At 49.6% G+C, this 14,858-nt stretch overlaps 2 protein-coding genes across 3 annotated transcripts; one reads left to right on the plus strand and one right to left on the minus strand.

Annotated features, from left to right (window-relative positions):
• Positions 1-1,317: 1,317 nt before the first annotated feature.
• On the minus strand, positions 1,318-14,792 carry LOC147040685 (zinc finger protein 516-like). 2 transcript variants are annotated; one of them, XM_085900440.1, is made up of 7 exons: positions 13,955-14,792; positions 11,121-11,234; positions 9,634-9,848; positions 3,428-4,733; positions 2,091-3,146; positions 1,954-2,018; positions 1,318-1,850 (listed from the first exon to the last, which is right to left on the minus strand). In XM_085900440.1, exons 4-7 carry the CDS (start codon positions 4,599-4,601, stop codon positions 1,821-1,823), a joined length of 2,325 nt encoding a protein of 774 aa, XP_085756566.1. In that variant the 5' UTR covers positions 4,602-4,733; positions 9,634-9,848; positions 11,121-11,234; positions 13,955-14,792; the 3' UTR covers positions 1,318-1,820. The 2 variants fall into 2 exon arrangements, with proteins under 2 accessions (XP_085756566.1, XP_085756567.1); XM_085900441.1 differs by having other exon boundaries at positions 3,428-7,893.
• Positions 9,355-13,922, plus strand: LOC147040686 (relaxin-3 receptor 1-like). Its single transcript, XM_085900442.1, has 3 exons — positions 9,355-10,804; positions 11,103-11,278; positions 11,965-13,922. Exon 3 carries the CDS (start codon positions 12,002-12,004, stop codon positions 13,208-13,210), a length of 1,209 nt encoding a protein of 402 aa, XP_085756568.1. The 5' UTR covers positions 9,355-10,804; positions 11,103-11,278; positions 11,965-12,001; the 3' UTR covers positions 13,211-13,922.
• Positions 14,793-14,858: the final 66 nt, after the last annotated feature.

Raw genomic sequence — 14,858 nt, forward strand, 5'->3', positions numbered from 1 at the left:
CTAATGAGGTAATTAGGTACACCTGTGTCCATGTGACGTCACAGCTCAACCAGCCAATCAGAAAGTGGGGGTGAGGGCGGGTGTGGCACTTTTCACTTTCACTTAAGCTTTGACCATGATTTTTCCCTAATGAAGTGGCCTATGATTAGGTACACCTGAAAATGGCGGTGTACCTAATGGAGTGTCCGTGTGACGTCACAGCTCAACCAGCCAATCAGAAAGTGAGGGTGGGTGTGGCACTTTTCACTTTCACTTAAACTTTTTCCCCTAATGAGGTAATTAGGTACACCTGTGTCAGTGTGACGTCACAGCTCAACCAGCCAATCAGAAAGTGTAAAGTGCCACACCCGCCCTCACCCCCACTTTCTGATTGGCTGGTTGAGCTGTGACGTCACACTGACACAGGTGTACCTAATTACCTCATTAGGGGAAAAAGTTTAAGTGAAAGTGAAAAGTGCCACACCCGCCCTCACCCCCACTTTCTGATTGGCTGGTTGAGCTGTGACGTCACACGGACACAGGTGTACCTAATTACCTCATTAGGGGAAAAAGTTTAAGTGAAAGTGAAAAGTGCCACACCCGCCCTCACCCCCACTTTCTGATTGGCTGGTTGAGCTGTGACGTCACACTGACACAGGTGTACCTAATTACCTCATTAGGGGAAAAAGTTTAAGTGAAAGTGAAAAGTGCCACACCCACCCTCACCCCCACTTTCTGATTGGCTGGTTGAGCTGTGACGTCACACGGACACTCCATTAGGTACACCGCCATTTTCAGGTGTACCTAATCATAGGCCACTTCATTAGGGAAAAATCATGGTCAAAGCTTAAGTGAAAGTGAAAAGTGCCACACCCGCCCTCACCCCCACTTTCTGATTGGCTGGTTGAGCTGTGACGTCACACTGACACTCCATTAGGTACACCGCCATTTTCAGGTGTACCTAATCATAGGCCACTTCATTAGGGAAAAATCATGGTCAAAGCTTAAGTGAAAGTGAAAAGTACCACACCCGCCCTCACCCCCACTTTCTGATTGGCTGGTTGATCTGTGACGTCACACAGACACTCCATTAGGTACACTGCCATTTTCAGGTGTACCTACTAACAGGCCCTGGCAAAGCCACACTCCACATCAGCATGGGTCCATATGAAGTCTGCTGCTCAATTTCAATTGGACAATCACACTTGAAGAAGCTTTTTATTCTCTTTCTTCAAACTACAAACACTATCAAGTACACAAGACTGTTTCCATTTCATTTGGAATTAATTGTTAACTATCTTGTACAAATTACTTCAAAATAATAAGAATAATAAGAAACTCACTCCCCCTCCCTCCCTCCCCCCAACATATTTGATGGCTTGTTGTTTTGGTACAAACACATTTCCTATGGAGACATACATACAAAACTACAAGTAGAAAGACTACATAAGTCTGCAAACACAAAGACATTAACTGGAATGAGATGGTCATACTAAACAAGTCTTTGGACATGAACGTCATCTGCTGACAAGAACCTACTTTTGACAGATTCAATCAGATTCATGTACTCTTTTTGTGTCCCGTGAAGACGTTTTCTTTTCTTCCTTGTTTCCACACATTTCCTTCGATCATGTTCAAAGACAAGAACCAAATGATAGTGATGCCCAAACTGGTAACATCAATTTGATCATGACTTATGTTGGATTGCTGGCCTCTTCTTTGTTCATTTCTTAACTATACACGACAGCAGTCCTGATGATTCCACCGGATGACATTGCATACAAGAATGTGTCCGTTGCGTCGTTTTGGATCACAAAGTCACGGTGGCGATGGGTGTTCTGTTACGAGGCAGAAGTGGAGCGCCCGCTCACCTGTGGGAACAACAACATTTTGGGAATAAACCTCTGCTTCTTCTCGCCACTCACTTTCTATTCTGACGATCAAGCACGTTAGAGCAGGGCAACGCTAACTTACTTGCTTGGAAGCTTCTGACGAGGCATGGACCTCATTTGCAAAATGTCCGTTGAGCCGCAACATGGCTGGAAAGACAGAAAGAGGCTTTTAGGAAGATTCCCAGGCATTGTGAAAGCTGCTGTGAAAGGGCCACTCACCCCGTGGGTCCAACCTGGGGTCCACAAAGCCCCAGTGCTGGTAAAGAGCCGCCAGCTCGTGAGGACCGTAGCTCTTCAGTAGACTGGTGGCATCAAACTCCGCCGGCCTGTCCGCGGCGGCAATGTTGCTCTTGGCCTGAGCGTAAAGTAACGGCTCAAAGTAGGCCCGGTGCCCCTGCATGCTCACGGCGGCCCAAACGTCGGCCTCTTTGGGACTCGGACAAGGGACCTTCTCGGGGCGCTTCCCGTCCGACTTTGACGACGTCCCGCCGTGACTCAACATGAAGCCCAAGCCCTCCTTTGGAAAGTGTCCCACGGCCGCCGTTCTCCCGGACGAGCTTGCTTTGCCCGCGCCGTCCGCCGAACGCTTGTGCTCGGACTTGGCCCTCCCGCGTGAATCCGAGGTTTTCGCGTCCTTTCCCTGAGCTTTGGACCCCGTGCCCGATTGGCTCTTAGCGGGCACCTGCTTGGTGCCGCTGCCGGCTGGCGCTTGCGTGCGCCCGCTTTTGGGCGCGGGCAACATCGGGCAGTCTTTCCCTTCCAGGAACGGCGGAGCTCCCGTTCGTCTCCACCGCGAGCCCTTTGGACCCCGGGCGCCATTCAAGCACGGTGCCCACTTGGGGGCCGCCGAGCTCGCGTTGCCCACCCTGTGCGACACCCGCTGATGGATCCACAGCACCTCGGGGTAACAGGTGGCGTGGGAACAATACGGACACCGATGCCTCGGCGGCGCTTCGTTTTGTGCCGATTCCGTGCCTTTAGTGTCCGCCGGTGTTGACAAATTCAAAAGAGTGCAAACATCGCTGGCCGTATTGGCCTCGCCGTCGTTCAACTTCTCCGATTTGATGCTCAACTCTCCAGGCAAACCGGGGTAGGGGTTCCAATAAGGCTGACAAAGCAGCGCGCTTCTTTTCCTGAGGTAGTCCACATACCTGGAGCCTTTGCTAAGATTTTGGCTCGCTGTTGCGTCCGGGTGCCGCGCGTGCACGTGAGACGTGAGAAGCGAGGCGTCCGCAGCGTGGAAGTCACAGTGCTCGCACGACAGGGGCTTTGCATCTGGGGGGCAGGAGCATTCAAATCATAAGCTAATCAAAAGTGAAAAGTACATTTGCTGCCATTTCAAAATGAAGACTAAACTATTTTCAAAACATACAAGGACTCAATGATACATTTTCATCCAATACTACAATTGGAAGATGCATCATGTAATTCCATTACACTCCACAAGAGGGCTCCTTAGCCCATTCCTCCATCCTTTCATCCCTCCCTCTTCTCCTCACAAGTACAAGCACTTTGTTTCACTTTCAGATCTACTCTCATGGAGTGTTAATAATTACCTTCCTGTTCCTGAGTCTTGTCTTTGCTGGCTCTGTGTTGCATGGCCTCGTAAAAGGCGCGCCCGAGTCCGTTGAGCAAGATGCGGTCTTTCTGCAAGCTCTTCTTGTCCCAGGCGGTCTCGTCCGCTTGCTCCGCGTCGCCCTTTTTCTTTTTGGCGCTGGAAGCGGCCACGTCGATGGCCTTTCTCTTCTTCTCCGGCTTGCCGGGGACGTATTCGCTCTTGACCGCGTCGTACGCCGCCTGGACGTCGGCAAGTCCCTCCTCCCAGCCGAGACACCGCTCGGCTAATTCCGCCGGTCGCCCCCTCGTGGCTAACTGCCAAGCCTGGTAGCTGCACACCGGATCCAACTGGGGTATTCTCCGGCCCGGATTTCTCTCTGCCTGGGCTTCCTTTGGTGCGACGCAGGCCAAGCGGAGGCTTTCCAGAAAACTGTTCTTGGTCAGCTGCGAGGCCTCGGGATCTTGCCGCGCACTGTGACTGTGTCTGTGTAACCTTTCGTGCGCGCGCAAGGTGTCGCAGTCGGCAAAAAAGTGTCCGCAGTTACCGCACAGCTCGTAGAGGCACTCGTCGTTGGCCAGCGCGGCGCCGTCTTGGGGCACGCCGTTGATGGTGGCGGGCGGCTCGTCCTCTTTACCGGCCCGCAGCTGCGCTTTGACCCGGTGGATGCGCATGTGGCTCTGCAGGAACCACGCCTGGCGGAAGCGGCGCCCGCAGATGCGACAGCCGTGGTCCTGGCCGGCCCGGTGCCGCTTCATGTGCGACTTGAGTAGCGGCGCCTGAGGGAAGTCTTGGCCGCAGACGCTGCAGGAAAAGGGCCCCGTGTCCCATCCCTCCGCCTCAAAGTCTTTCTCTCTTTTCTTGCTCCCTTTCTTCTTCACCATCTCCAGAGTGTCGGCTATTACGGCTTCCGCCTGGCGCTCGCCCAAGCCCAACAGGCCCAGCTTGTGGCTCCGGACGTGCGCCTTGAGGGTTCCCTTCTGCGCCGTCCGGTGGTCGCAGTAGGGGCATTTGTAGGGTTTCTCGCGGGTGTGCCGCCGCATGTGCTGCGACAGCGAGCTGAGGAGCGGAAAGCTGCGGCCGCACACGCCGCAGGCGTGGCCCGAAGCGCCGTCTTCCTCCGTCTCAGAGTCTTTTGGCGGCGCGTCGTCCTGCCGCCTGGCTTTGGCCTCCATTGATCGGCCTTCCTCCGGCGTGGCCGCTACGACTTTGCCGACGAGGTCGCTTTGGCACGGCTGCTAGGTCGTCGGACAAAGCATGACCGCTTTGGAATGGGCCGGCCGCTCTTCGCCGAGAAGAGAGTCAACCTAAAACACAACGTTTTGCGTTTGAACAGCTGCGCTGCAAAAATCTTCATTTTCAAATTCACAACAATGTAGTACAATAAGATTTCCCCCCCATATCACTTCACCAGTCATCTATCACTATTAATTCGGCAACTCGTGGCCTAACGAGCGCTGTCAAGAAAGCGCCGGTTTCCGCTCAGTTTCACTGTAAGCGCACGGCCAAACAAATGAGGTCGAAATAAGCACAAGCTTGCCAGCGACAACCTATTTAGGACAATTTCAGAGCACTCTTGTATAACCTTTGTCCCTCACCGGCAGAGAGGCGGCTGTCTGCATGTATTAGAGCGCCCGCCTCTGTCCAAATTGAGTGTGTGAGGCCAAGCATGAAGAGACGTATTCATTCGTGGGCCAATGAGGATGGGCCCTCGGGGTCAGCGCACTCTAATTCACAATCAATAATCCATTATGTCCTAACTTTGCCCCGCATAGAAAGAAACGCACACTTGTGTCGCGGCTAAGTGCTGACATGACGGCGGCGGCGGCAGCTTGTTAAACGCGTCTGTTTAATGACGGCTTTTTGTGTAGTCTTTTCAAACTTGGTGGAAACTAAGCTCTAAGTAGCTCCGGGGACACGTGCCCCGGCCGGCCAGCCAGCGCACAATGGTGCCTGTTCTGAGCGACATGTGACCGGGCCAAACACACCCTTTTTTGTTTCTGCCAGCCACACAACGTATACTCCGCGGTCCCGTCGCCATCCGGGCAGTAAAAAGGAAAACCTGCTATTGTGTCAGCCGCACCAGAACTGTCACATCGCTTCACGTCTGGGCCCCCGCCGCCTAGGTCAAGGGGGTTGGGGGTGGGTTGGGGTCTTTGTTCCAGCAAAGGAGGCCGCGGCCCGCGTGTCACCGCGACAGCAACCGACCAGCCTTCCTCCACACTCGATTTTTCCGCGACTTGGCCGTCACTTTATCACAAAATGGAATCGCGTCCGGACGTGGCAGCTGTTTGTAGACGCAGTCAGATTAGCGTAGGGCTAATGTGCCACGCTGTCCTCCCAGAAAGTGGAGGCTGGCAATTAGAGGGTTAAGTTTAAAACACAATGGAGATGAAGTCAACAGATGGGAATAAACGGGCCATCGGTCTGGGGGTGGGGGGGGCTTCGCCACCGCGGCACTAAGAGCCTTTGTCGAAGCAAAGCGGAAAACGCCTTAAGTGTCACGTCAAAGGATGGTCAACATGAAATTGGTCAACTCAATCCCAGACAAAAATGGCGCATCCAAATACTGTTCAAGTTGCCGTTCATAACCTTTCGCTGAACTCTTTCGTTTTCGATCCATCTGAAATGCTACACGTTTAAAAGTCTCATTTGCAATTTCCAAGTAGGCATGATAAATGTAGATCTTTTTTTTTTTTTTTCCGCACTTGTTTCCCTCTCATTGCTTGCCCTAGTAGTGCTGCCTTTGGAGGTGTTTCAAGTAATGCTCCCCCCCCCCGTCATATCTTTTAGAATGCCTCGCGCCTCTTTTCTCTCCCTTTTCTTTGGCACATGAATAGGCATGTCCAGTCAGCTGTCCCCACATTGATTCATCCTGACGTCCCACAACCAGCTCAGCACAAACTCCCGCCGTGTGCTCTCATATGCGCGTGCACGAAAATAGCATGCCCCACCGAAACCGTGGGCGTAATTTCCTGCCAAGGACGGACAGCAAATAGCCTCATCGCCAAACGTGACTTTTGGAAGGCATCCAAAATGGCTATTGTGGCTATTTTTAGAAGTGTTTTCTTTTTTTTTTTTTTTCTAACCCACATATGACAGTTAGTGGCTAGATCAATTGATTTGGCGATGAGGTCATCCAAATATTCCCAACAAGCTGCAGTAGACCTGTGCCAAAGCTACCGCTGACCGGAGAGCGAGCACATGACTGTCCTTATGCTTGTGTCCGCAGCCACGCTGACCAAAAAATAAAATCAACCTTGGCCTCGCATCTTCAATTCATTCCATACATTGACACTTGACAGCAATAATATGGATGCTAAAGTGCAAATCCACTTGTCATTTTGGATGATGTCAAAAAAGCCTCGGCAGGCCCGCACATCATTCGGCTCAGCTGTTTCCTCGAGCGACTTAGCCACAATGAAGCCGGTGTGGGCAAACAGCCTCATCTACCTAAGAGATTAGACATCGGCCGGCTCCGCAGTCCCACTTGGGCGCATTTTTCCTCTCCCCTCCCCTCCCCTCCCTTCTTTGCCTTGTCCAAGCCAGGGTGCGGTTACACAACATACACAGGGATTATTACTCTTCACGGCACTGGGGCAAGCTGCTTCGTGAGTGGCCTTTTATCATCACATCCAAAGCCTGCCAGCAAAGTCCAATACCGTCAAACAATACACAAATACTTGATTGACTATTTCACCAAATTTGGTTTTGGTTGGTATTCCCAGGCTAACTTTTGACTGTGTGGACTTTTCAGCGTGGATTGGCTGGTGTGGTAGACACTGGTGTATAATCTGCCAGCATTAACTTGCTCTCTAAAAAAAGCACTCTCAACAGGGGATTAGATTATCGCGGCAAGGTCAGCGTCGACTCGCCGCCACCGTTTCTCTCGGCGGCGCTCTGCTGCCACTTGGGTTTTTCCCGTTTCGAGCCCCCGACCAAAGATGGACACATTGCTATCAAATTTACAAACGACTCCCGAAACGCTAACGATATCATACAAGTCTAAAAATGGGTGGAGACTGAAGCCAAATGTAACATTTCTGCCAATGCCCATCGTGACTCACTGAACAACCTGAGGCACTAGCACAGCTTGGCAGTGGAGCTATCATAGCTAGTGGCTCATCTTCTAAAACGCCAACCCTGTGTAAAAATGCCTTTCCCGCAAGGCGCTATCAAGGTAACGATGGTGGCGATGGAGGTAAGGCGATACGTGCTTCGCCGTTTTGCCCCGCGGCGGAGCACAAGAATGACAGCTGGCGGCAGGGTTTGGATTAGGTTTCCCCGTCGGGGCTACTGCATCTTTTACACCACCCCGCTGCTACGAGTAGAATGGCGCTATAGTAACCCGATTCCCTCGCGCGCTCATCCAATCTCGTCTCGGCCCTCGATGGGGTTGAACTGAAGAAGGGATCGGCGGATGTCTTACTCGGCGCCGGCCCGCCACCTTCCATCTGGATGCCCTGCCTTTGAAAAACAAAGTCATTGTCTGATTGATTTGCACATAGCAAAGCACCTACATATTCAAACAACGAGGAATATTCTTTTTCAACATAGAAAAAAAATCAAGTACAAGTTGAACACAGATGAGCTATTTTTAGGCCTCTCATTTGGTCCTTTGGGGCTATCTGGGATAACATGATCGATGGAAGGCGGATAGATGGATAGATGGATGGATGGATGGATGGATGGATGGATGGATGGATGGATGGATGGATGGATGGATGGATGGATGGATGGATGGATGGATGGATGGATGGATGGATGGATTCCTCAATCCAACGAGGGAAATTAAGTAGAGCCAAGAGAAGCCCAGTTAACAAATATGTCGTCCTGTCTGCTCAGTCAGTACCCATCCCCCCCCAATCGCCTGTCCGCACCCCAACCCCCTGACCCAATCTCCATGATTTAATCATTTTTCTTTAGCCCAAATTTGCCCCCCACTCCACCCCAACCTCTTCTCTCTCTCTCTCTCTCTCTCTCGTCTGGTAGATGGCGCGCACCCTCCTCTATTGATCGTCGTGCTGAGGAGATTACCCTAATAGCTGGGATTACCTCCCCACATGTTGGGTTGGCCACATACGGTGGGCGGGGTGGGGCGGGAAGAGGAGCGCCGCGGATGAGGATGGAAAAAAAGGAGGAAGTGGAATGTAGGCCTTGTTTTGCACAACAATCCAAAATACATGAACTGCAAACGATAACATTATCAAAAACATCTGTAATTAGCTCACTTCATTAGACATTGCTAACCAAAACAGCAGCAGCACCTGCACTGGCTTGTTGCACCTGCTTTCAGCCTGCTATGAACATTTTGGTCGCCATGTGCTTTGATGATTGACTTTATTATGTAAATACATCACCAGATCACCATGTACTGGTTGTTGTCGTCATCGCGTTTGCTTTTATTTTGCTATCCATGTATTTTACCCGCAGATCTTCAGGGCGCACTCATTTAAATATTCAATTTACTTTACTACAGGACGGTGAGTGTAGCAGAAACGAACAGCTTTATTTTGCATCCTTAAAAACATGAATCAACAATCCCACACTGCTCAAAGGATTATGCCTACTCCTACTCTCAAAAGGCTCGAAAAACATCTGTATTGAGCCACTAATTGAGGACTTGCAACTATGTTTTCCATTTAATAGCTACCATTTTTTTCTTTTTTTTGGGGGGGGGGGGGGGGGGGGATCAAATCATTTTGTATGCTTCCCAGGCCTAATAATGACACATTTTGATGGCCCTCCTGTACTGCTCGCTAATCCCTATTTAACCCCCCCGCATGCAAACCTGCGGAAACAACAAGCAACGACACATCATTGCTGGGTTTCCACAAACCAATCGCGCAACATGAATCATTGCGCAACGTATATATTTGACTTTCATGCACACGTTTGAAAGAGATGCAAAGGAGATAGAAAGAGAGAAAGAAAGAGAGAGGGGGAGGTGGTGAAACGAGGCGAGGCGAGGAATGGCCGTTAATCCAGCGCTGATCCGCCACAACGGCAGGCAGCCTTGTTTGCGCCAACTTTGTTGATCAAATGAAGATGGACGAGGCGAAAGCCATCAAACAGTGGTGCAAGTCAGGGAGACAGAAGGGGACAAGGAGGATGCTGGGGGAAGCTAGCTGTCCCGGGACATTGCAAGACCCCCACACACACACAAAAAAGTGACAAGAACCAACTCCAAACTGGAGTCGGACTTACCTCGCTCCGAGGGTTGAAGGCGGAGGAATCCCATCACTACTCGTTCACAATGGCGACACGCATACTTGCTGCTCTTGCAACTTTGTCGCCGTCGAAATCACGGCCGGGGTCGGTGCACCTGAGCCGACCGGTCGGCCCGACAGACAGGCACGGTCCCTCGAAGCCAGCGGTGCTGGTGCTGGCGCTGGTGCGGAGAAGCGGGTGCCGTCTCGTTCCTGGGGGCGAGTGACGCGAGAGATAACGTTATTAACGTTAATAATAGGGAGAGGATGCGCATCTCCGCCTGGTGGCTGAGTTAGTGCGTGCATGCATGCATGCGCGCGGGTGCGCGCGCGACAACCCCACCAGCAAGTAGACGGCGCCGATGGGGCTGGGAATGGAGGCTATCAAAGTGGCTCCTTACTTTTTATTCCACTTGTTTTACACGGAGACCGGTCAACAAAGACAAACAGTACAAACTTTTTTTTAAAGAGACAACACACCTTTCATTCAAAAACATCATTAAAAACATGAAAACTGTAACCCTTAATTTGACGCACGTGACGTCACTACAGATTTAACAATATAAAGACGTCCAGCAGATGGCGTGATTGTGATTTAATATAATTAAAATAATCACAAAAACGATATGAATTTGTCTATTGTGACTTTTTTTCGTCTATCAGTAGTAATGATGATGACAAGCGGTGTAAAAAATGTGAACATTTTCTGACACCTACATTGAACACCCCGACATTACTATTACATCCAGTAGATGGCGCCATTATGATTCCGATTTTAATTGTCACAGACGCGTACGTGACACTATGCAATTAACTAACTTTAACCTAAAGTCAAACAAGTTGGTTTATTTTATTGATATAATTCACATTAATGTCTATTTCTTCATAGATTGACACAGCAACGTTGACATGGTGTGTTCTCTCCAGATTGCACCAAATCCATTTTGGAATCAATACTAGTAATTGATGTTGACTTAGACCAACAATTGAGAGATTGAAATGTAGCAGTTTGCAGCGTGTACTTTATGAAAATGACTTTGTTTTTGTTTTGCTGCCAAGGTGCCATTCATCAATTTGCCATTCACTCCTTGCATCTTCTTCCGCCTGTTGCCGCCTAATCTCATTTGGCGGTTCACCGGCGCTGATGTTGTTTCCACTATCAACGACTGGTAATGATGACTCATTGCGACTACCCCGGCTAACCCCATCAATAGAAAATGACAGATTGCCTTGTACTAAAATTGAAATTTCATTTCATTTGGTAATACTCAAATTCATCATTTATATTCAATCATAAAAATAATACATCACTGTATTGCTAAAAATACATATTTTTTTAAATCGTGTGTCGCGGGACTGATGGAGATAGATATCTTTGTTCAAAAAAAAAAAGATCATCTCAATTCCTAAAATATTCCAATTTTTGGACAAGCACCTGTATTTACAATTGCTATTCCATCCCAATAGTGAGTGCAGTGTCCATACCAGGTCATTTCCAGTGAGGAAGAGGATGGGGTGGAGCATCAATGTGGTGATAATCGCATTGTTCTGGTCCACCGCCTCCGAGATAACTTCCACGTTGGGAGCTGCAGCACAACACTTGTTGAGGGGGAAAGAAAAACAAACAAAATCTGGATCATTCGGTGAGTTTTTCTTTCAATTGCACATGAAATATCTTATCATTTACATTGATGAGCATGATCTGTTTTTTACAAGGTTAAACACTAATGCTGATACGAATTTTTCAAAATGCCTCGTTCGTGCCTCTTTGGATTGCATTCTTCTTCAAGCAATATTTTATTATTCTGACTGTCAAAGGGCGATTGGTTTCCTCTTTTTTGTTTTAGTTAGTGTTTTCAAACAAGTTGCATTCAAGACTTCATTTCCCATTCCTTGATGGGACTCTTGGCAGAGGCTGGAACCTCCTCAACTATTGTAATAAAAACAAAATAAAGGACCCATGTAATTGTTCTTGGACTGGCGAAGCGAGTCAATTGCTGCATTAGCTTCTCACGCTCGATATATTCGGAAGAAGACGCTCGTGTCTTTCTACAATCGTGACTGGTTTGTTTTCATAGAAACATTGAGTAGAATATGCCATATTGCTCTTCAAATCCAATGCTCCTAAAAAATATGATCATAATGTGACTCGCAGTTGTCAATTAACTCGTCCGATGAGAGAAATTGTCTTCTTTGGAGAGGAAAACGGATTAGCAAACTCTGCGGCTAACACTTGGGTGTAATTTGTTTATCTGGCTAATCCACTTATTTGCTCATAAAAGCGCAGCGCCCGTTACGCAATCATCATTTCCTCTTTCCTTCCACGCAGCGACTCATCTCGCAGGTGGACGCCCGGAATCCAGAACATGTCCGACAGCGACGGCAAGAGGATGGAGTTCTTCCGAAACTTCCTGAACGGCTGCGGCGCCTCGTGCAACTCCTCGCACTTGCCGCCGCATAACGACAGCTCCTACACCGGCGGGCTGGAGCTGGCCGGGGACGGCTCACCGTGGTTGCGGACCCTCATCTCGGGGGTCTACTTTGCGGTGGCCACGGCCGGCGTGGTGGGCAACCTGCTGGTGTTGTTCCTCCTCTACTCCACACGCACCATCACCACGGGCACCATCAACTTTTTTGTCTTCAACCTGGCTCTGGCGCACCTCCTGTTCTCCCTGGCGTTGCCCTTCTGGGCGATGGACGTGGCGCTGGACTACAGCTGGCCCTTCGGCGTGGCCATGTGCAAAGCCGTATCCCTGCTCACGGGCCTCAACGTGTTTGCCAGCTGCTTCTTCCTCACCGCCATGAGCTTGATGCGCTACTGCTACGTGGCCGCCGCGCTCAAGCCCAGGGCCTCGGTGTGTAGCGAGCGCTGCACCTCCCCGGCGGTCACCGTTCTCATCTGGGCGGCGGCCCTGGTGGCGGCCACGCCGCGGGCCGTGTTCGCCGACCTGCGTCGCGTGGGAAGCGGCAACGACACGGCCTGCCTTCTCCTCTTCCCGGACGGCACCGCCTGGTTGGGGATAAACCAGCTCCTTCGTGTGGTTCTTGGGTTCCTGCTCCCGTACGCCACCATCATCCTGTCGTACCTTCTCCTGCTGCGCTTCCTCTGCCGCCACAAGCTGAAAGGCGGCAACTGCCGGCGGAAGGCTGACATCTCCAAGTCGGTGGCGGTGGTGGTGCTGTCCTTCTGCGCCTGCTGGTTCCCGTACAACGTGCTGACGCTGTGGAGCATCCTGATCCAGCTGGACGTGGTCGACATCAGCCCGTCCTTCTACGGGGCGCAAACCTACTTCTTCCCGCTGGCTAACTGTTTGGCCTTCACCAGTAGTTGCTTCAACCCGGTCATCTACTGCCTGGTGCGCAAGGAGTACCGAGCGGCCCTGCATAACGTCTTCTTCAAGTTGAGCCTGGCGTTCATGTCCAAGATGCCTTACGCCGTCAACGCCGACGAGGGCTCGCAGCAAGCGGCCCAGATGGCCATCCCCTTGAGCGACGTGCCCAGTCAGACAAGCCAATCGGACTCCAGGCGATACGCGCCCCTCTCCACGCTCCCGACGGTGGTCTCCACTTTGTAATCATGGAGACCTTCGAGCAGGACGTTCAAATTCCAATCAATTTCCCCCGGTTGAGAGCAAGCATGTGAACTAGAGCTTGCGACACGTCAGTCTTTCAAATCTGAGGCTCTTGGTTCTGATTCAGCTGGGGCCCTGTACAACATGATGGACAAGTTGCGCCCGACGCCTCATACGCCAACAGTGCAACAATCGGCCCAGATGGCCATCCCCTTGAGCGACATGCCCAGGCAGCCAGACCAGCCAATCCGACCCGGGGCCACATGCGCCCCCGTCGACACCCCCAACTTAGCTCTCCACTTTGGAGCGATACAATTTCACACCTTCACATCTTCCCATTCCAACACACCATTTCCCTATTGGCATCAAAAGGATATGTTCAATCTTATCCCAACCAGCCGCAACCGTGTAAATCCTCCATTTGAGCCTGGCCAAGATGTTAAAGACGCTTGTCAACCACAATCCGGACCAGGAAGGAAACATCAACAACTTGCAAGATAGCGGCCCTCCAGGACCTCCACAATTGCTACTCCTGCATTTTTGGATGCTGGCGTACGCTCCGATTAATATTCAACTGATGAGTGTACAGTCATATTAAAGCAGGGTTTAGATGCAACTCTCAAAAGCCACATGGTGGTAGTGTTGTTCCTTTCCCTTTCCTCTTCTGGACATCTACACGCCATACTTACATTGATAGCAATGGATATTAGTAAATATTAACACTCAAAATAAAGGAAAAATACTCACCCTTTGTCCACACTTGGCCATTTAATAACTGCACGGGCTGTTTAACGTCGGTCACTGTAAAGCGGTAAACAGTACAAATGATGAAATGCATAGGAGACAAATGAATGATAAAAAGTTAACATTTGTCAATTTCAAAGATTGTAAGGGGAAACGACTCACCCTTTGATGATACCTATAAGAAGCAGGAACAGGAAGGTGCCAAACAAATGTTTACATCTTTGAATGTTTATTTAATTCACTCGGAGATCGGGGTGGGATTACTTTGAAAAATGAATACATTCCTTTAAATGGTCAATCCACGTACACCGATTATCATAATTACAAGTGCAATCGTACCTACGATAATGACCTTTATCAACTTAAAAATCCTACTTGTAACATCCACCGCACAACATCGGGATAGAATATGGCTTTTATCTATGGGGCATGGCTTGTTTCAAAGCAAATGTCAAGTCAATGAAGAAGTTACATCCAGGAGGCCGGGAAAAAAACAAAACCTCTTATTTAGATCGTCTGTGGCACAGTATGTCAATTGTGCCGAATAAATAGCTGCCGAGAAATAAATAATCTACTTTATACATCCTTTTTTGAGATACTTCAATATGTTATTCATCATTGAAAATATACAGATCTTTCCTGTCTTCTGATGAGGTGAATCGCCCAATAGGCTCATAAATATATTTGTGTTATATTAGAGACAATTTGGCATCTTGTACCTAAAGAAGCTATGACTACTTTTCATTCAAAATATTACTACGCAAAGTGCTAATCTAATCACTCATACAAGATTGTTTGTACCTTCCCATATACACGCAGCTGTGCTTTTGGACACACCACAAATTAAAGGTCATCTCTCAAATTTCCCAAAATGAATACAGAAGTAAGAAAATCATAATTAACCTGT

Source organism: Syngnathus leptorhynchus, chromosome 20 (assembly GCF_054491065.1).
Source record: "Syngnathus leptorhynchus isolate UIUO chromosome 20, UIUO_Slep, whole genome shotgun sequence".
NCBI classification, from domain to species: Eukaryota; Metazoa; Chordata; class Actinopteri; order Syngnathiformes; family Syngnathidae; genus Syngnathus; species Syngnathus leptorhynchus.